The sequence below is a fragment of the Oncorhynchus keta genome, chromosome 29, assembly GCF_023373465.1.
Source record: "Oncorhynchus keta strain PuntledgeMale-10-30-2019 chromosome 29, Oket_V2, whole genome shotgun sequence".
NCBI classification, from domain to species: Eukaryota; Metazoa; Chordata; class Actinopteri; order Salmoniformes; family Salmonidae; genus Oncorhynchus; species Oncorhynchus keta.
The window spans coordinates 16,755,932-16,776,549 of record NC_068449.1 but is presented as its reverse complement, the minus strand read 5'-3'; the positions used below and the strand labels follow the sequence as shown (position 1 = coordinate 16,776,549).

The 20,618-nt window shown below is 44.8% G+C and overlaps 1 protein-coding gene across 1 annotated transcript in view; it reads left to right on the top strand.

The window, feature by feature from the left end:
- Positions 1–20,377, top strand: part of LOC118362155 (AT-rich interactive domain-containing protein 1B-like) — a 329,171-nt gene extending 308,794 nt beyond the window's left edge. Inside the window, 12 exon segments of the mRNA XM_052485389.1 lie at positions 4,632–4,793; positions 4,937–5,152; positions 5,415–5,625; positions 11,572–11,710; positions 13,398–13,576; positions 14,344–14,470; positions 14,548–14,667; positions 14,764–14,839; positions 14,987–15,938; positions 16,072–16,202; positions 16,413–16,799; positions 17,013–20,377. Of these exon segments, the coding sequence (XP_052341349.1) occupies positions 4,632–4,793; positions 4,937–5,152; positions 5,415–5,625; positions 11,572–11,710; positions 13,398–13,576; positions 14,344–14,470; positions 14,548–14,667; positions 14,764–14,839; positions 14,987–15,938; positions 16,072–16,202; positions 16,413–16,799; positions 17,013–18,527 (4,215 nt within the window). The 3' untranslated portion in view covers positions 18,528–20,377.
- The last annotated feature ends 241 nt before the right edge of the window (positions 20,378–20,618 follow it).

The window sequence follows — 20,618 nt, the reverse complement described above, 5'->3', positions numbered from 1 at the left end:
CTTTCTGTTCACACACAGTCAGGGTTGGAGTAAAAGTATGGGTGAAGAAAGAACAGAGCATTATACAAATACATTCCGGAATACATTCCGTTTCGACCAGAAGCGGTGCCTCCGCTTGACAACTCTTCACTGCTAAAGGTTGTCCGCTTTGGGGGCGTAGGCGTGAACCTATAGAGAGTAAGTAAGTAAATACATTTTGAAAATGTAAAAAAAAACTATGCATTATTAGCTACCTAGCTAGTTAGCTACAGCAGGCCACTGTGTGTAGGCTAATGAACTGCTTATTAGCTATCTAGCTAGCCAACTTTACATATTATAGCTAAGTGAAATATCATCAGCTAGTTAACTTCATATCTATCTTGCTATCTTGATGTAAGCCTATTTATCATTGTAAATTAAAATATCATGCCCCAAATGAATTTAAAGATAACAGCAATGGGGTGAAAGGATTTTCTGCTCCAGTTGTCAGAAAAAGGAGTAGGTGTACTAGTTAGATTGTGGGATGACATTAGGCAGATTGTGGGATGAAATTAGGAAAATATTCTCCAGTTCTAGTCCCTAGAGAGGAAAACTATGGAGACAGACAGAGAGATATTAGTCCGTGCTGTCTAATTGTAATACAATGAAGCCTGTTTCTTTGTGATGTCTGTCCTCAGATATGGAGAGCTGCAAAAGCCTGTCTGTAGATGAAGAGGTCCCAGTGAATGTCCCAAGAGACTGCTGGCACATCCTTATATGCCATGAGTTGTATGTGTACTTATGTTAGTAAATGTTTTATACAACATTACAGTTAAAAGTCACACATAATGTAGGCTACAAATGTATTACAACTGCAGCAGGCCAATCCTTCTCCTAGAGGTCTGCTGGGTGTGCAGGCTTCTGTTCCAGCTCAGCACTAACACTCCTGATTCAACTTATCAAACCTAATGAGTTGATAATAATGTCTATTATTGCAGTGCTGGAATAGAAGTCTGCTCACTCAGTAGATCAGGAAGTGGTACAAGGTTGGCCACCTCTGGTAGCGACTGTCGTGACGTGGCTATCATTGATGTGACGACTGTTATTTTATTAAATCAATTAACTGTGTTTAATTATTAGACATGATTAAATTAATCAGGTAACAATTAACTCATTAGCAATCTTGGGGCACCACGGGAAAAGTTAGTTTAATGAGTTAGCGTTTCCCGAATTAACTCAAGAATATATCAGAATATATCGTTATCATACCAGTCATCCATTAATCATTATTACCTCATATCAGTTTCATTCTGAAAGTCGTTGACTTCATAAATGTGCACAAACCCTAGTCTAAATGATGATTCACCGATACACAAATTGGCTTAATAATTTATTTACTAACTAACTAAAGAATCACACAGAAATACATAAGCACACACAGTATAGGTTGAATTGATTACTAACATAATGCAATGAAAAGTCTCTAGTGGAATAACCTGATATGATGGCTTGTTACACAATGAAAGGGGGAGGAGAAAGAGCGGGAGAGACAGAGAGTGGGCTTATTGTACATACATGTGGAAAATACGCTCATCGTAAATATGGATATTTAGCACCCTAACAACCACTCATTCGGATGGATTTAGAAATGCAACACATATTTACACTTATGTCTTTGTTGTCTCTTTTGAAATCTCCCGGTCCGTCTATGGGGAGTCAGTTTGCCAGAAGTCTCTGATTTGTCCACCAGAGGTCACTATGTCCTTTGTAGTTGTAGTAGTAGGCTTCTTTGTCTCGGAGTGTTCATTAGACAAGATCCTTCAGAGGTGGTCTTTGGTCGAGTTTACTAGACTAAAGTACATTAACAGCTGCAGACTGAATGTTCCTGTGTAGTCTAGAGAGTTTCTATCAATTTCGTGACATTCAGCTCACGCTGTCGGTCACGCTGGTCTGTATTGAAATTGCAACCATTTCAGCATATTCAGCTCGCGCTGCACGTATACTGGTCTAATATGTTAATTCTTCAGCGAGTCCTTTTATGCACTCGCCTTCGAGGGCGGTTCCATCACGTTGCCACAATGTCTGTGCTCACGTTGGCGTGGTTACTGACTTGGCAAAAGTTTAAATGAAAAACAGTTATCTAATTTAGAAGGCTAAAATCACATTTAATCTTCTCACAAATGGTTTCATATTTAATCATATAAAATTACAACCTTTAGATGTAAATCTGATAACTGGGACGTATACATTTGTAGAGTTACCATTATCTTGTAATAACATCCTTAATGACCTTACAAAACAATATACTTTTGCCATAATTATTGTTTGGATCCCCACCATTTCCCATATTTTTTATGTTACAAATATTGTTTCATCATCCACTGTTGGATGTTGGAGTTTTGGCGTCCGATTCTCTCGCTACACACATCATATTCCTTTGTTCAATACTGCCGGGCCAGAGAGAGAAAGTTTACGACTGGTCATTAAAGTTATAAAACTGGCCCACTCTCTCTCTTTTATTCTCACCCTGGAAGGAAAATCATGACAGGACTTTTTTGTTCACCTAGAAATTATGCTTTAGTAATAGTAGCTTACTTATTACTAAGATGTCTAACATTTATAAACAAGTTAGATTATTTGTACATTTTGAAATTATATTTTGATTCATTTATGTTGATTAATTGAAGTGAAGTTTTTAAACTTGTTTTAATTGTTAACTTAAAAACAATATTCAAGAAGAACTCGTGTCAATGTTCATTCATTTTGCAATAAAAAGGTGTGAAGGGGATCTGTCTTGAATTTGCTGTGTTACTTTGTTGCTTTCTCAAACTAACATTACATTTTTGTCCAGATGTGAGCTCTCCAATCGGTTTTATTTGACTGTCACTCTGTCTCAGGATATCAGCCATGTGAACCCATTTTGCAGTTTATCATAATGTCATGCATCACCAATGCAGCCATAGGCCTACAGTATGATGGCATAACTGACCTAATGAACATGTGCAATCAATGTGCGTTTGTCATTGTATATCTGAAGCAGAGAAAAGCTAAACTCACACATCAATTGTATATTGTTGAGCTAGCTATATGTTCTCAATTTAAAAATTATACCAGTAGATAATGTATATGAGGCTAACCATGAGCCAGATTTTCTACATTATTTTTCTGACATGAAATTGTTTAGTGCAAATGCAATCCTAGGTGCAGTACTGTACATGAAAATAAGGAGCTGACAATTTGTAGTGTAATTAAAATGTCAAAAAGGAAAATAATGGGGCATGGGGAGCATTGTAATTATACCTTGTTTATTTGCTGAGAATGATTTCAGAATACACAGACAAAATCAGAAGGTCAATGGCATGGAGGAGGATTGTAGAGATGTTGTTGTTGATGGTGGTTAAAGAGAGATTTGCACAACAATGTTTGCAATTCAAAGCCACAATTTCCTTTACACAAAGTACCCAGTCATGTGTATGTAGGCCTATGTATTTTACAGGAAGTGAGCTATCATCATCAATGTCATGACACAAGTATAATGAAAGAGCCATAAACTATAATACATGAACATTTTATTGTTATGATACCATAATCCAATTGGTAGGATATTACGTGGGAAATGCATGCTTGGTGAATCATTAGCACTGTTATAACGTGTGTTACTGGTCATTTCTGGGCTAATTTTACCATTTAATTTACTCAACACATTCACAAATGTTGGGTTTGATCACAGCTTTGAGGTTTAGGTTGATTGAGGTTCATAACTAGCTAGCAACATAAGCAAACATTGTTGTGCAAATCTCTCTTCACTCACCATCAACACCAACAGTCTCTGCAATCCTCTTGACCTTATGATTTTGTCTCTGTATTCTACACGCTTGTGTGATCTAGAACCTAAAAGGGTTCTTTGGCTGTCCCCATAGGAGAACCCTTTGAAGAACCCTTTTTTGTCCCAGGTAGAACCACAGAAAGTTCTACATGGAACCAAAAAGGATTTGACCTGGAACCAAACAGGGTTATCCTATGAGGACAGCCGAAGAATCCTTTTGGAACACTTTTTTCTAAGAGTGTATCAAAGCAAAATCATACCGAATTGGAAAACCATACACAGCGATGATCGGCTTTCCTCCATCTCTTTTGGTTGTGCATGCCCGGGAACTAATGACACGCAGAACTATGTTTCATGAACGGAAGATTTTCAAGCAAACATCTGCTCCTCACTTGATTAGTTAATTGCAGCGGTGGCCATGTTCAATTTGTATAAAGGAGAGCAGAGCTGAACTTTTTCTACCGCTCTGCTAGCAGGGCTCCCACCTCTCACCTTCCCACAATCCCCTGTGCATTGCTCCGTGTGCTCTTGTTGAAAATGATTGGGGGCTGATCTTTGTCTGGCGAATTTGAAAGTGGTGGAAACCCTACATAAGACCCTACATAAGACCCTACATAAGACCCCACATAAGACCCTACATAAGACCCTACATAAGACCCTACATAAGTGCTCACCCTTGGTTTTTGTCCTCCTTTTCTCTCTCTCTCTCTCTCTCTCTCTCTCTCTCTCTCTCTCTCTCTCTCTCTCTCTCTCTCTCTCTCTCTCTCTGTCTCTCTCCATCTGTCTCTCTCTCCCTCTGTCTCTCTCCCTCTGTCTCTCTCTCTGTTTATCTCTCTCTCTGTTACAGGATGGCCACAGTGGATCCCAGTGTGTCTCCCAGCCCACCACCCCTGGTGCCATGCTTGTCCCCTCTCCCCTGTCCCCCAGCCCAGCCAGCCTGTCCTCCTACCATGGGGATGACAGTGACAGCATCAGCAGCCCCGTCTGGCCAAAGACTCCCTCCAGCCCTGTATGACACACCTCCTTATATTTAACCAATATCTTCCAATGTTTTATTTCTTTTTGTTTTTTTTCCAGTGCGATGACTGATTTCAGTAGTTGTGTAAGTTTGCAAGGTTGGAGCTAATTCCATATCTCTCTCCATCTCTTCAGACTCAGAAGCTCAACTCGTCCACCATGACTAACGAACGAATCACGCGCCTGTACGATATGGGTGGGGAGCCGGAGAGGCGTGGCTGGGTGGACCGGTACCTGTCCTTCATGGAGGAGAGGGGTACACCTGTCCCCCACCTTCCCGCCGTGGGCAAGAAGCCCCTGGACCTCTGCAGACTCTACATGGCTGTCAGGGAGATAGGGGGCCTAGCCCTGGTGAGAGACAACCACTGATTTCATTTCATTATGTCTTACAGGACTGAAACTGAAATACCGTAGCGCTATACACTATCGATGTGGTTTATTAGACTTGTCAATATCACTTATTTGGTAGTAGCTTTGAAGTGGGGCAAAGCAAATGTTTAGTAGTTTCAAGCCAGGATACATACAGTGGACTAACATGCCATTGTATTAATGCTTTCCTGTCACCCTTCCCATCCTTCCTCTCCTCTATACATCCTCTCCCCTCCCCTCAAAGGTGAACAAGAACAAGAAGTGGCGTGAGCTGTCCACCAATCTGAGTGTTGGTACCTCCAGTAGCTCCGCCAGCTGTCTGAAGAAGCAGTACATCCAGTACCTGTTTGCCTATGAGTGTAAGGTGGAGCGAGGAGAGGACCAGCCGGCCGACAGCAACACTGGGACTGGGGGGGAAAACAGGAAGCAGGCCAAGGTGCAGCCGCCCTCTCCTGGTAAGGACCGGCACTGACACTGATGATGATGATGATGATTGTGGTGATGATGGTGGTGATGATAGTAATGATTTTACACTGTATCAGGTGAAACTGTACTGTATGCTGACATCAATGCACCAGCAAGACAGTCTTACTAGATGGGAGAATGTGTGCCTTTTCTCGGCCTAGTATGGTGTCTTGGAATAGCAGCACCTCTAAGCAGAGATATGGCTTGATGTGTTTGCCGTGTTAAAAATGTTAAGTCATGTAATTCTGGGTTACGCTGGTATGCTATTTATAAGACAAAGTTTTTGATTTGCATGTTGTCCCTTACAGTGTTTCTAAGCACAATTACGGTGCCCAGCTAAGGAGAGAGAGCTGGAGTGTGAAGGTCACATCTCTAATTCAGAGTGGTGATGAGAAGAGTGACCTACCCTGCTTTTTAAATAGAACACCAATACTTCAGCTGCCTGAGTCACACCAGATTGCTTTTACTAAAGGGCTGGAGAGGAGTACCTACCTTCAGCACACACACACACACACACACACATGTAGACACACACCTACTCAGGCATATGTCTGCATCCCAGTCTCTTAGACTCTTGATGGAGGAGTAACCTTCTGATATGAATATTTACCTTCATGTTGAGCCAGGTCAGTGCATCTATTTACTGGAGCAGACACTAAAATAGAAATTACCGTAAGCTGAAACAGAATGAAATATGTGTACATTTAAGAACCAGAGCAGTCGCTATGTTGGCCCGATTTGTCTATCTGTCTATCTATCTCTAACATCTATTAACTATCCCTCTATCTATCCAGCCATCCATCCTGCTCCCAGGTGCCTGCCTGGCTGCCTGCTTCACTGACCATGTCAATGAAGCAGGCTCCATGTATAGCTGACAGCTAGGTGATGATGTCACAGAGTAGAGAAAGCTGTTGAGCATCAAAGAGGAGTTGTTGGGAGGGAGGAGTCAGAGGAGGGGAGGGGGATCCCCCTGAGATTGATTCATGAGGCTGGAGCGATGAATATAAACAATGCTGACCTCCAGTCAACCTCTATTCACTCTGACACACACCTGTAAGCCAGCGCTTTCTGTCTTATTTCATCAACCTTTACACTCACACACACCTTTCTCTTTTCCTCTCGCTCCCTCATTTCTCTCTCTCTCTGAACGTAGAATAAAGGGCACTTGAGTTCACGCTGTGTAAATGTCCCCTCCCTCCTAGTGTTGCCTGCCTGTCTACCTGTCTTTCTGCCTGCCTCCTTCCCAGTGTTATCTGTCTGCCTGCCTGTATGCTTATCTGTATCCCACATGCCCTCTCCTTTTCTCTCCCTCTGTCCCTTGCTCCCTCTCTCCCAGCCCCACTGAAAGCATCAGTCTCTCTCCCTCTTTCTCTCTATCCCTCTCTCTCTCTGGGAGGACCTGCCTATAGGTTAAGAACGCTGGACCAGTAACCGAAGGTTCAAATCCCCAAGCCGGCAAAGTTGGAAAATCTAAAATTCTGCCTTTGAGCAAGGAAGTTAACCCCCGACAACAACTGCTCCCATCCCTCAGATGCAGCAGGCAGGCAGGCAGACAAATAGGCAGACAGACAAATAGGCAGGCAGACAGACATGCTGTTTGGAGTTTTTTCTGTATAGCACTTTGTGACATCTGCTGATGTAAAAATGGCTTTATAAATACATTTGATTTGATATGAAACAGGCATACAGACATGATGACGTGGATTAAGGCAGCCCCCCGCACCTCTCTGATTCAGAGGGATTGGGCTAAATGCAGAAGACACATTTTGGTTGAATGCAGTCAGTTGTGCAACTGACTAGGTATCCCCTTTTCCTCCCTCCCTCCCTCCCTCCCTCCCTCCCTCCCTCCCTCCCTCCCTCCCTCCCTCCCTCCCTCCCTCCCTCCCTCCCTCCCTCCCTCCCTCCCTCCCTCCCTCCCTCCCTCCCTCTAACTGTTGTGGCGGCAGGGGTATTGTTGAATAATTCAGAAGTAGTATGAATTTTTTAAGCCATTCTTTATTCCTGTTAGAGGCATGCGGTGCAGAGAGGAGCTGCTACACTAAATGCTCATTCACATATTCAGCATCTCTTATCTCCTAAAACTAGCCATCATGTTTTCCTACTTCATACATGCATTTTTCCTCTTTCTCTTTGTAGGGTCTTCATGTGTAATGCGGCGTGGCATTACATCATTTCCTGTGTTGTTACAGACCTTCAATAATTGAATATTCCTATGCGCTGAAAAAAAACTTCCTCCTCTTCTCCTGCTCCTTCTTAGCAGTCCCTGCATTCCCCCTCTATTCTCGGCAGGCAGGTGCTGAGGCTCGTGTTAATGAGTGGTGGTTAGTGAGCAGGGTTGGGGAGTATTGGATTACATGTGATAAGTTACATGTAAGGGATTACAAAAAATGGTAACTGTAATCTGTCACATTACCAGCAAAAATATTGTAATCAGATGACAGACACTTTTGAAAAACTAGATGATTTCTTCAAGGATTACTTTTACATTTGGAAAGGATGTTTGCGAAAAAAAATGTTTGACACTTCTCTGTTTTCTTAATAACATTCAAATCAGTATTGAAAAAATGCGCAAGTGTAAGTTTGTACCACCTAGGCATTTCTGACCACAAGTCAGAGACCACTATGATGGCACAACAAATGCGTTTGATGGATCGCGGGAAAAGAGCATGAATAGGCTTTTATAGGCTACAGTCCAAGCTATGTCTTCCAATGGTGCGACTGCTGTCGGCATCCACAGATTATCCAACTTGAATAAACTCTTGGAGGTAAGGATGACAGCAGTGGGGTAGTTTACGCCAATCTGGATATCACTGATTATTAATATCTACACACCGCATTGATGTGAATCACACTGCTGCTCTCTCATTTAGCTATTTGTGCCTTACAGATTGTGGTTGTTGTGGATGGCTGTTCACAAATCTAAATGTGTATTTGAACCCAATAATGGTTGAATTCAAGAAGTTTAAGCTGCCTATCAATCATTGTTTTTTAAACCAATGGACAGCCAGCGACAAATGCACTCTTGCAGCAGCTGCATAATGTAGATCCCAGCCTATGGAATAAAAGTGGGACTAATTCATGCTGTAAAATAATAATAATCCACAGACCTAATGGACACAAGCTCAAACTTGCACACTTTTGATAGACTTAAAGGGGCAATCTGTAGTTGGTACATATACTTTTGGACGTATAAATTATAGATATTAATGTAAAGATATAATTTTATCATAGTATTATATGCAGTAGAAAGCGATGGGTTAGAAGAAGCCTACACAACCAAACCATAAAGTCAAATTTAATATCCATATATGGCCAGCTATGTACAGTAAACTTTAACATTTATTTATCCTGCAATAGATGTCGTTCAATTGGTAACATACATTTTTGTCTTCTTCTAATGCCTCTTAAGGGGAAAGTAATCTAAAAGTAACTGCATGTAATAAAATTGTTACTGAGTTTGGGTAATCCAAAAGTTACATTACTGATTACAGTTTTGGACAGGTAACTAGTAACTGTAGCGGAATACATTTAGAAAGTAACCTACCCAACCCTGTTAGTGAGATAGGCCCCAGCGGGCCCTCTGAAAAGGATTTGGGGCCTCACATACAGTGCCTTCGGAAAGTATTCAGTCCGCCTGACTTTTTCCACATTTTGTTACGTTACAACCTTGTTTTAAGATGGATTAAATAAAAACCTTCCTCGGGAATCTACACACAACACTACATAATGACAAAGCAAAAACTATTTTTTAAATAATTTTTAGCAAATGTATTAAAAATTAAAAACAGAAAAACCTTATTTACATAAGTATTCAGACCCTTTGCTATGAGACTCGAAATTGAGCTCAGGTGCATCCTGTTTCCATTGATAATCCTTTTTTTTGTAACAAATTGATATTTACAGTTTTGTCCCATCACTGCAACTCCCCTATGGACTCGCTAGAGGTGAAGGTCGAGACGCCGTGCATCCTACGAAACACGGCCCTGCCAAACCACACTGCTTCTTGGCACACTGCTCACTGAACCCAGCCGCACCAATGTCTTGGAGGAAACACCGTCCAGCTTGCAACCGATGTCGCAGGAGCCCAGCCCGCTACAAGGAGTTTCTAAAGCGCGATGGGACAGGGAAATCCTGGCTGGCCAAACACTGGGACAATTGTGCGCCGCATAGGTCTCCCGATCACGGCCGGCTGTGACACAGCCTGTGATTGAACCCGGGTCTGTAGTGACGCCTCAAGCACTGAGAAGCAGTGCCTTATACCGCTGCACCTCCATTGATCATCCTTGAGATGTTTCTACAACTTGAGGTCCAGCTGTGGTAAATTATATTGATTGGACATGATTTGGAAAGGCACACACCTGTCTATATAAGATCCCACAGTTGACAGTGCATGTCAAAGGAAAAATCAAGCCATGAGGTCGAAGGTTTGTGATTAGGCACATATCTGGGGAAAGGTACCAAAAAGCATTGAAGGTCCCCAAGAACACAGTGGCCTCCCTCATTCTTAAATGGAAGAAGTTTGGAACCACCAATATTCTTCCTAGAGCTGGCCGCCCGGCCAAATTGAGCTATCGAGGGGGAAGGGCCTTGGTCAGGGAGGTGACGAAGAACCCAATGGTCACTCTGACAGAGCTCTAGAGTTCCTCTGTGGAGATGGGAGAACCTTCCTGAAGGATAACCATCTCTACAGCACTCCACTAGTCAGGCCTTTATGGTAGAGTGGCCAGACAGAAGACACTCCTCAGTAAAAAGCACATGACAGCCCGCTTGGAGTTTGCCAAAAGGCACCTAAAGACTCTCAGACCAGGAAAACAAGATTCTCTGGTCTGATGAATGCCAAGTGTCACTTTTGGAGGAAACCTGGCACCATCCCTACAGCATGTTGGTGGCAGCATAATGCTGTGGGGGTGTTTTTCAGTAGCAGGGACTGGGAGACTACTCAGGATCGAGGGAAAGATGAACACAGCAAAGTACAGAGAGATCCGGAGTGGCTTCGGGACAAGCCAGGAGTGGCTTCGGGACAAGCCAGGAGTGGCTTCGGGACAAGCCAGGAGTGGCTTCGGGACAAGCCAGGAGTGGCTTCGGGACAAGCCAGGAGTGGCTTCGGGACAAGTTTTTGAATGTCCTTGACTGCCCCAGCTAGAGCCCGGACTTGAACATCTCTGGAGAGGCCTGAAAATAGCTGTGCAGCAATACTCCCCATCCAACCTAACAGAGGATCTGCACAGAAGTATGAGAGAAACTCCCCAAATATAGGTGTGCCAAGCTTGTAGCGTCATAGCCAAGAAGACTCGAGACTGTAATTGCTGCCAAATGTGCTTCAACAAAGTACTGAGTAAAGGGTCTGAATACTTATGTAAAATGCGATATTTCTATTTTGTATTTTTTATAAATTAGCAAACATTGGGGTATTGTGTGTAGATTGATAGGGGGGGGGGGGACAATTGAATACACTTTAGAATAAGGCTGTAACGTAAAAAAATGTGGAAAAAGTCAAGGGGTCTGAATACTTTCCGAAGGCACTGTATGTCACCCCTGTCCTTGGCCATGGTGGTGGCATGGTTGTTACATTTACATAAGGGAAATGCTGCAAACAGGGAATTTCAGGGTCACATGAAATGACTAAGAGGTTTTGGCCTGGGAAACCCCTCTCAACCCCCTAACCCCCGCTCCTCAGCTCCCCCCACGCTAAATCTAAATCTACACTAAATTGGACATTTCCTATTAATTTGTAACCAACTGTGTGTTCTATCTCTCTCTCAAATTTTCTCTCTCAAATTTTTATTACAGGCTGCTACACACGAGCACGGTGGCGTATGACAACTGAGGGTTGAATGTTTATGTACTGTAGGGTTTTGACCCAATAAAGGTGATTTAAACATGTTCCCCCTCTATCTCTCTCTTTCTCTCCCTTTATCTTTCGTGCTTTCTAACAGCTAACTCAGGGTCCGTTCAGGGCCCCCAGACCCCCCAGTCATCATGCAGCAGCTCCATGGCAGAGATGTCAGGTGACCTGAAGCCTCCCACCCCAGCCACCACCCCCCAGGGACAGGTCACTCCCATCCCAGCCAGCAGGTATACCATGATCCCCTCTCATTTAAGCACTCTCACTGCTGAGAGTGTATGTGACTGTGTTTGTATGTATACATACCATATATATCCTCTTTACCTCAGTTAGTATCACTGTACGTACAGTGCCTTCAGAAAGTATTCAGACCCCTTGAATTTTTCCATATTTTGTTAGGTTACAGCCTTATTCTAAAATGTATTCAATTGTCGTTCCCCCCGCATCAATCTACACACAATACCCCATAATGACAAAGCAAAAATAGGTTTTTCAACAGTTCTGCTAATTTATAAAAAGAAGACGGGAAAATATCATATTTACATAAGTATTCAGACCCTTTACTCAGTACTTTTTTGAAGCACCTTTGGCAGCGATTAAAGTCTTCTTGGGTATGACGCTATAAGCTTGGAACACCTGTATTTTGGGGAGTTTCTCCCACTCTTCTCTGCAGATCTTCTCAAGCTATGTCATTTTGGATGGGAAGGGTAACTGCACAGCTATTTTCAGGTCTTCCCAGAGATGTTAGATCGGGTTCAAGTCCAGGCTCTGGCTGGGCCACTCAAGGACATTCAGAGACTGCAGAGTGCTGCAGAGATGGTTGTCCTTTTTGGAAGGTTCTCCCATATCCACAGAGGAACTCTAGAGCTCTGTCAGAGTTACCATCGGGTTCTTGAGTACCTCTCTGACCAAGGCCCTTCTCCACCGGTTGCTCAGTTTGGCCGGGCGGCCAGCTCTAGGAAGAGGTTTGGTGGTTCCAAACTTCTTTCATTTAAGAATGTGTTCTTGGGGAACTTCAATGCTGCAGAAATGTTTTGGTACCCTTCCCAGATCTGTGCCTCGACACAATCCGGTCTCAGAGTGCTGCGAACAATTCCTTTGACCTAATGGCTTGGTTATTGCTCTGACATGCACTGGCAACTGTGGGACCATATTTAGACAGTTGTGTGCCTTTCCAAATCATGTCCAATCAACTGATTTTACCACAGGTGGACTCCAATCAAGTTTTAGAAACAATCCAAGGATGATCAATGTGAACAGGATGCACCTGAGCTCAATTTCGAGTCTCATAACAAAGGGTCTGAATACTATTTCTGTTTTTTTTTATGTTTAATAAATGTTCAAACATAAAAATTAAAAATAAACTGTTTTCGCTTTGTCATTATGGGGTATTGTGTGTATATTGCTGAGGAGTTTTTGTCATTTAATCCATTTTAGAATAAAGCTGTCACGTAACAATGTGGGAAAAGTCAATGGGTCTGAATACTTTCCGAAGCACTGTATATTAAAGTGTTTAGATCAGGTGTGTCAAACATATGGCCCACGGGTCGGATCTGGGCAACGAGGGGGTCCGATCCGGCCCGCGGGTGGCTTGAGTAAAAAAATAAATATATCAAATGTGATTTGTGGGGGAAACAAACTCAATATTCTTTAAATGGACTAAAACCTAATGAAAAGTGTGTAGAAATAATAAAGGACCTTTATTCATACAGTTTCTTGACCGTGTCCAGCTCAATAATCACCCTAAATAAATTCCAAGAACAATGGACTATTTTTAGCAAATTTTGACAACAAGGAAATGTAGCACCTTTTCAATTCGGCCCTGCAGACCTCGTTAAAGACCGAATGTGCCCCCCGGGGGAAAATGACAGCCCTGGTCTAGATCCTCACCTTTTACCCCTCTCCCTCAATCTCTAGGAGCAGTGTTGTGAGTGTGCAGGACCCGTTCTCTGAGGTGAGCGACCCAGCCTTCCAGAAACGTAACTCTCTCCCCCTGGTGGGCTCTGGGGGTGTGTACCAGCAGGGGGTCAACATGCCCCCTAACATGATGATGAGGATGCAGTACGAGAAGGACCCCTTCGTTGGCATGAGAAAGGGTGAGTAAAACATGGACCCAGGCACTGGCACAGATGTACCACCATACAGTACACAGCAATAAGCTGATGAGTTGTACAAACATGACAAATGCAGAGCGTAGTCCTACGGCGACTTTCTCAGAACTTTTTAAGAACATCACGCCAGACTAAATTGCTTGTGACAACAATATATATATATTTTTTAAACATTCTTGTAATGTTTTACGTGAACTTACAACTAGAGGTCCAGCAGTGTGATGGGCACTTTGTGTCCTCTACTAGGGTTGTTAGTTGCCTGTCTGAGCACATGTCCGTGCCGGGCAGGCTGGCTGGTGATGTACAGAGCGGGACAGATACCTGTGTTTTACTGTTATGACTGGAACGTCAAAGCTGTTTGTCAAAGGCACTTTGCATGTATTAGTCACTCTGATGTCATTGTCTCTCGTCCTAACTTCATCCTTCCACTTTCCCTTTTTTACCTTATGCTGTTTTTTTCCCTGTCTTTTGGGCAACACCTGAGTTGACTGACTGTTCATTTGGACTGGTTCACCTCTGAGAGCAGAGGATGATTGGAGTTTGGATGCAGGGTTCTGAGAAATGTTGTCTCTGAGTGAATAACATAGCTGGGTTGTCAGGAGGATCTCCTGATCATGCCGAAAGAGATGATTATTAGTAGGAGACTAGTGCCACCTAGAGAATAAACCATTACATCAACAACACTAGAAATATACACTGTGTTTCCAGCATATTGTCCATTCATACTGTGTTCCTCTGGTCATTCTCCACAATGGCAGGAGGGGAGCCCTACATGCCAGGCCAGATGACCAGTGGTGGCATACAGGATATGTATGGCAGGTCTACATCAGGCATGGGCCAGCGCTCCCCCTACCCATATGGACCAGGCTACGAAAGGAGGTAAGCAGTTTAGAAACCAATTCTGCCTTGTTAACATATATTCATGCAATCTGAAGGCTTGACTGTCTGTCTTTCAGACCAGACCATCTGATGGGGATGGAGGGGAGCATGGGCCCCCCCGGGAACCAGAGCAACATGGGACCTTCCAACAGCGAGGGCAGCATTTACTCTCCCAACAGATACCCCTCCCAGCAGAGGTGAGGAGCACCACCATCCACCATAATAGTGTTTGTGTTGATGTCTAGAAACTTCCTTTCTGTTCCTCAGCGACTAATTGATTTCCTCCTCTGCAGACACGAAGGCTACACGCAGCAGTACCCTGGCATGTCATATGGAATGCACCCCTCAGGGATGTACCCTCAACAACAGGTGAGAGACAGACACACTAAGGAGCTCATTGAGCAGGCCTCGTGATGCAGGCACAGCAGAGATTAGTTTAATGATTGGTTTAGTATTGAATGTTATTGTAATAAAATAATCACCTTGGAATCTTTTGCTTGTCCACATGGCTACAAGCGCACCATGGAGAGCATGTACGGGTCCCCAGGCAAGAGACATGAGGGGGAGATGTATGGCCCCCCAGCAAAGAGACATGAGGGGGAGATGTACGGCCCCCCAGCAAAGAGACATGAGGGGGAGATGTACGGCCCCCCAGCAAAGAGACATGAGGGGGAGATTTACGGCCCTCCAGCAAAGAGACATGAGGGGGAGATGTACGGCCCACCAGCAAAGAGACATGAGGGGGAGATGTATGCCATGCAGTATAGGGGCCAGCAGCCTGACATGTACAACCACTACACCACTGGTTACTCTGGACCTGAGAGGAGGCCCATGCAGGGCCAGTTCCCCTACCCTTCCCCCTATAGCCGAGAGCGCATGCAAGCCTCTGGCCAGGGGCAGCACCCCATGGGCCCCCAGATGATGTCCGGGGGGCCACCCTCTAACAACGGAGTGGAAGGACCCCAGGGGCCCAACATGTGGCCCTCCAGGACAGACATGGGTTATCCCTACCCCAACAGACAGGGGGCACCCTCCCAGGTACCGCCATACGGTCCTATGGGGAGAGGAGATGATTTGGAGGGCCGACCCATCCAGGATGGTCAGTGGCTTGGGCACGGAAGCCATCGCCAGTCCTCCTACATGTCAGGTGGTATGACCCCCATGTCCTCCCGCCAGCCCCCCTCTGCATACCAGACCTCCCCCTCCATGGCCAACCACCTGCCCCGAGCCCCCAGCCCCGGCTCCTTCCAGCGCTCCATGGAGGCACGCATGTCCCCCAACAAAACTGTCTTTATGGGCTCCATGAAGATGCCAGGCAAACCAGGGATGCCCATGCCAGGGCAGGGTAATGGGCACCCAGGCCAAGTCGCACCTAACCAGCTGAGAGATCTCAACTACCCTCTAGGATCTGTAGAGGCCACCATGCCCGTTTTCAAGCCACGTCGCAAAATTACCTCAAAAGACACTGGTAAGAGATCTTTCTAATGTCTTTCTAATGTCCTGTAAAGTCAAACTAGCAATGGGATTATGGTGATCATCTTGATATCTGTGACAGGTATTAATTACAAACCTTCCTCCTCTAACCCCTGTGTTCTCCACAGGAACCCCAGAGGCGTGGCGAGTGATGATGTCTCTGAAGTCAGGTCTGCTGGGTGAGAGTACGTGGGCCCTGGACACCATCAACATTCTGCTGTATGATGACAGATCTGTGGCCTCCTTCACCCTCACACAGGTAACTGGAGACACTCTACACACTCTTCTCTTACTATCGTTCTTAACCATACCGGGATTGAGTCTTGACGTCACTCTGAAATTATTTACATTTAGTCATGCTTGACAGTTCTCCACCCCAACACAAAGCAACACATCTTTATCAGAATACGCTGTAGATAAGGGACGCTAAAGTGCCCTAATGCCATTTGTTATTTTGTTGTGTCTGCAGTTGCCTGGCTTCCTGGAGCTGATAGTGGAGTACTTCAGACGCTGTGTGATGGAGATCTTTGGCATCCTGGAGGAGTATGAGATAGGGACCATCGGCCAGAATACCCTTCTTGGGGCTGAAGCCTGTGACCAGGGGGAGGAGCTGACCTCTGAACCTGAGATGGACTGTGAGGCCAGCCCACCAGAGCCTGAGCAGGAGCAGGAGGTGGAGAGGGGGGAGACGGAGAAGGGGGAAGAGAAACCTGTTGACATCACAGAGAAAATGACAGCGGAAGGGATGTCACCCCTCAGTGCAACGGAACCAGCCCCTGAGGGAACGAAGGAGGAATCTGAAGCCGAGATGAAGGTAAAGAAGGAAGAGGGGGAGAAAGAAAAGGAGGGGGAGAAAGAAGAGGAGGGGGAGAAAGAAAAGGAGGGGGAGAAAGAAGAGGAGGGGGAGAAAGAAGAGGAGGGGGAGAAAGAAGAGGAGGGGGAGAAAGAAAAGGAGGGGGAGAAAGAAAAGGAGGGGGAGAAAGAAAAGGAGGGGGAGAAAGAAAAGGAGGGGGAGAAAGAAGAGGAGGGGGAGAAAGAAGAGGAGGGGGAGAAAGAAGAGGAGGGGGAGAAAGAAAAGGAGGGGGAGAAAGAAAAGGGGAAAGAGAATGAGGAGAGTGAAAAGCCAACTGAGAGTAAGGAAGCCTCTCCTTATCAGGCTCCTTCAGAGCACGAGCCAAGGCCACAACAGGCCAGCAAGTACGACAAATTCCCCGTCAAGATCCTGCACAAAGAGGACCTGATTGAGGACACGACAGAGCAGCTGGGTCACGTGACAGAGTTCACTAGCGGACTGCTCCACTGGCAGGCAGGCGGGGGTGATTCCACCGCCCACATCCAGGCCCACTTTGAGCGGAGGGGAGAGCACCCTGACAGGATGGACGGAGAGAGAGAGGAATGTGCCAGTCTCAATAAAGAAAAGGACACAGAGGGGGGAAAGCAAACAGAGATGGGGATCACTGCCACCATCGATGATATACTGTGTGCCCGGTTAGGGGCTTTGTCAGAGGGCCACCCTACCCACTCTGCCCCTACCTACCCCTTCAGGCTGCACCAGGGAGGGGGCCACCAGCACATCACCCTGCTAGAGGACGAGCCCCGCTGTCTGGACGAGGCTCCCATCTCCACATCCTCCCCCTGGCAGGACTCCCTGGCCAAACGCTGCCTCTGTGTGTCCAACATCATCCGCAGCCTCTCCTTCATCCCTGGGAACGACTCAGACATGTCCCGTCACCCAGGCCTGGTGCTGATCCTGGGCAGACTGCTGCTGCTCCACCACCAGCACCCAGAGAGGAAGAGGACGCCCCCTAGCTACCAGAGAGAGGATGTGCAGGAGCGGGGCCTGGCCTGCAGTAAGGATGAGTGGTGGTGGAACTGTCTCGCTACACTCAGGGAGAACACCTTGGTCACTCTGGCTAACATCTCTGGCCAGCTGGACCTGTCCCTCTACCCAGAGACCATCTGCCTGCCCATCCTGAACGGCCTGCTCCACTGGATGGTGTGTCCCTCTGCCGAGGCCCAGGACCCATTCCCCTCAGGCACCCCCCACTCGCCCCTCACCCCCCAGAGACTGGTGCTGGAGTGCCTTTGCAAGCTGAGCATTCAGGACAACAACGTGGACCTGCTGCTGGCCACGCCGCCCTTCAGCCGCCAGGAGAAGCTGTATGCTACCCTGGTGCGTTATGTGGGCCAGCGTAAGAACCAGGTGTACCGCGAGATGGCCGTGGCCACCCTATCCAACCTGGCTCAAGGAGACTCTACGGCAGCACGCGCCATCGCCATACAGAAGAATAGTGTGGGTAACCTGATGGGCTTCCTGGAGGATGGAGTGAGCATGGCCCAGTACCAGCAGAACCCCCACAGCATTCTGCACATGGCCCACCACCCCCCCATGGAGCCCCCCAGCATTAACATGATGTGTCGGGCTGCCAAAGCTCTGCTGGCTATGGCCAAGGTGGAGGAGAACAGGCCAGAGTTTGTCCTGTATGAGGGACGAATCCTGGACATCTCCATCTCCTCTGTGCTCAACCAGGGGGTGACCAGCATCATATGTGAAGTACTTTTTCAGTTTGTAAAAAAATTGTGACAGCAGGATAGACGGACCTGAGCCAAGAGACAGACAGAGAGACGATGAGAGGAACACGTTATTCTGTGGTTTTATATTTTTATTTAAATGAAATGGAAGAACTTTTTTTTTAGATATAAATATATATATAGCTCCTCTGCCCCCATTAACGCTTTGGTTTTGGGATTTGAAAGATGATTTTAATACAGATATTTAATACCTGCTGTTGTTTAAGTGTATATTGTTTCAATACTTATTATTTCTTTGTTTTCTTTTGTTTAGCCAAAGCTGGTGCCAGATTTTGGAGAGGATTCTTTCATTTCATTTTTCTCCTTTGAAATGTTTTGGAATTGTATAAATGTTCATATCTGTATTGACCATATGTGGTTTGTTTTGTTTACAAAGATCATATTTATTTAAATGGTGAAAAATATTGTAGATAAAACTTAACTTGCCAAACTTTCAGAAAAAGAGAACACTGATTTTAAACAAACATGTAAATGTTTCAATTGCTGGAGAAAAATGTGCAATAGGCCAAGTGCGAGTTGTCTGTTCATGGCACTTGCAATATGTAATTTTGACCATGGGTAGGCAGTGTTGCATCAGCCAATTAGAATGATTTTTTAACAGTGTCAATTGTTTGACTTGCTTCATTGTTGTCACTCATTGCTACTACATCCGGGAGTCAACTTTTTAAAAAGAACAGTATCTTAAGCACCTGTGTTGCATTTGTTTTATTTCCTTTTTATCTCAAGTTGGCACTATGTACTGTATATAGACTTGTACATTGGAACCACTTTCACTTTTCATTCACTATCAAAAAAAGTGTCAGATTATTACAACTACTTTTTTTTTTTTATTATTGGTGAGATTTGTTATTGTTATTATACATATTTTGTTATTGGGGTCAGATATTTGAACCTGGAGGTTGTGTAGGTCTCTGTATGTATAACGTTCCTCTACGCATTGTACTATAGCTTCAAGCTGATCAAAACAATATTTGGTCATCAAACGTGAAAGTGCCAGGGTCAGGGATAAGTCGCTGAGGTTACAGAACTTGTGAATATATTTATTTTATTGTATGTCCTCCATTCATGTAAATGGGTATATTTTTGAGCCAAGACAATGTAGTTCAAAAATAAACCTCCGAAAAGAACCCACAACACACACAAAATATGACAACTCATTGTAAAATCTGCCTTTTTTCTTCTGACTCATTGACTGTCTTTGACTTAATATACATATTTATACTCTGTGTTCCAGCATGTTATGAATAAAATGTACATTGACTATTTGAGAGCTTGGGACTGTAACGTTCTATCTGCAAAAAGAGCGCACACTGGTGACTGTAACTGTGCTGCGCGCAACAATTGAATTACGCTTTTTTGCCAACGTTTAGTGACAACGGCCCTATTCAACAGGTGTTGGTAAATTCATCAGTTATTCTGTGCCCTGGCACACTCTGAAATCAGAGTAGATAGCCAGAGTGAATTTACAAACGCACCCTGTATAAATAGAGAACATTGAACAGAACAATATGTTGATCCAATTGGAGATAGAACTTTATAGTCCCAAGCTCTCATATTGTTAAAGGCCCAATGCAGCCATTTTTTTTTATCTCAATATCAAATCATTTCTGGGTAACAATTAAGTACCTTAATGTGATTGTTTTCAATTAAAATGGTCAAAAATAAACAAAAATAGCTTCTTAGCAAAGAGCAATTTCTCAAGCAAGAATTCTGCTAGGACTGTCTGGAGGTGGTTTGAGTGTGGAGATGAAAACTGAAAACTACCTGTAATTGGCAGAGAGGTTTGGAACTATCTCTCTTATTGGTCTACTAATGAATTACCTGCCTGGTGATTTCACCAGGCAGGCCAAAACTCCATCCCACCAAAATAGTCTGACATTTCAGGCAGTCTTTTCAAACAGTTCTTACACTTAAAGGGCATTAAGTGGAATGTGCGGAGGAGAGGGGTGACATGGTTGAAAACCAGGCGGGCCGCAACATTCTGGATAAGTTACAGGGGTTTGATGGCACAAGTGGGGAGCCCAGCTAACAGCGAGTTTCAGTAGTCCAGGCGGGACAGGACAAGTGCCTGAATTAGGACCTG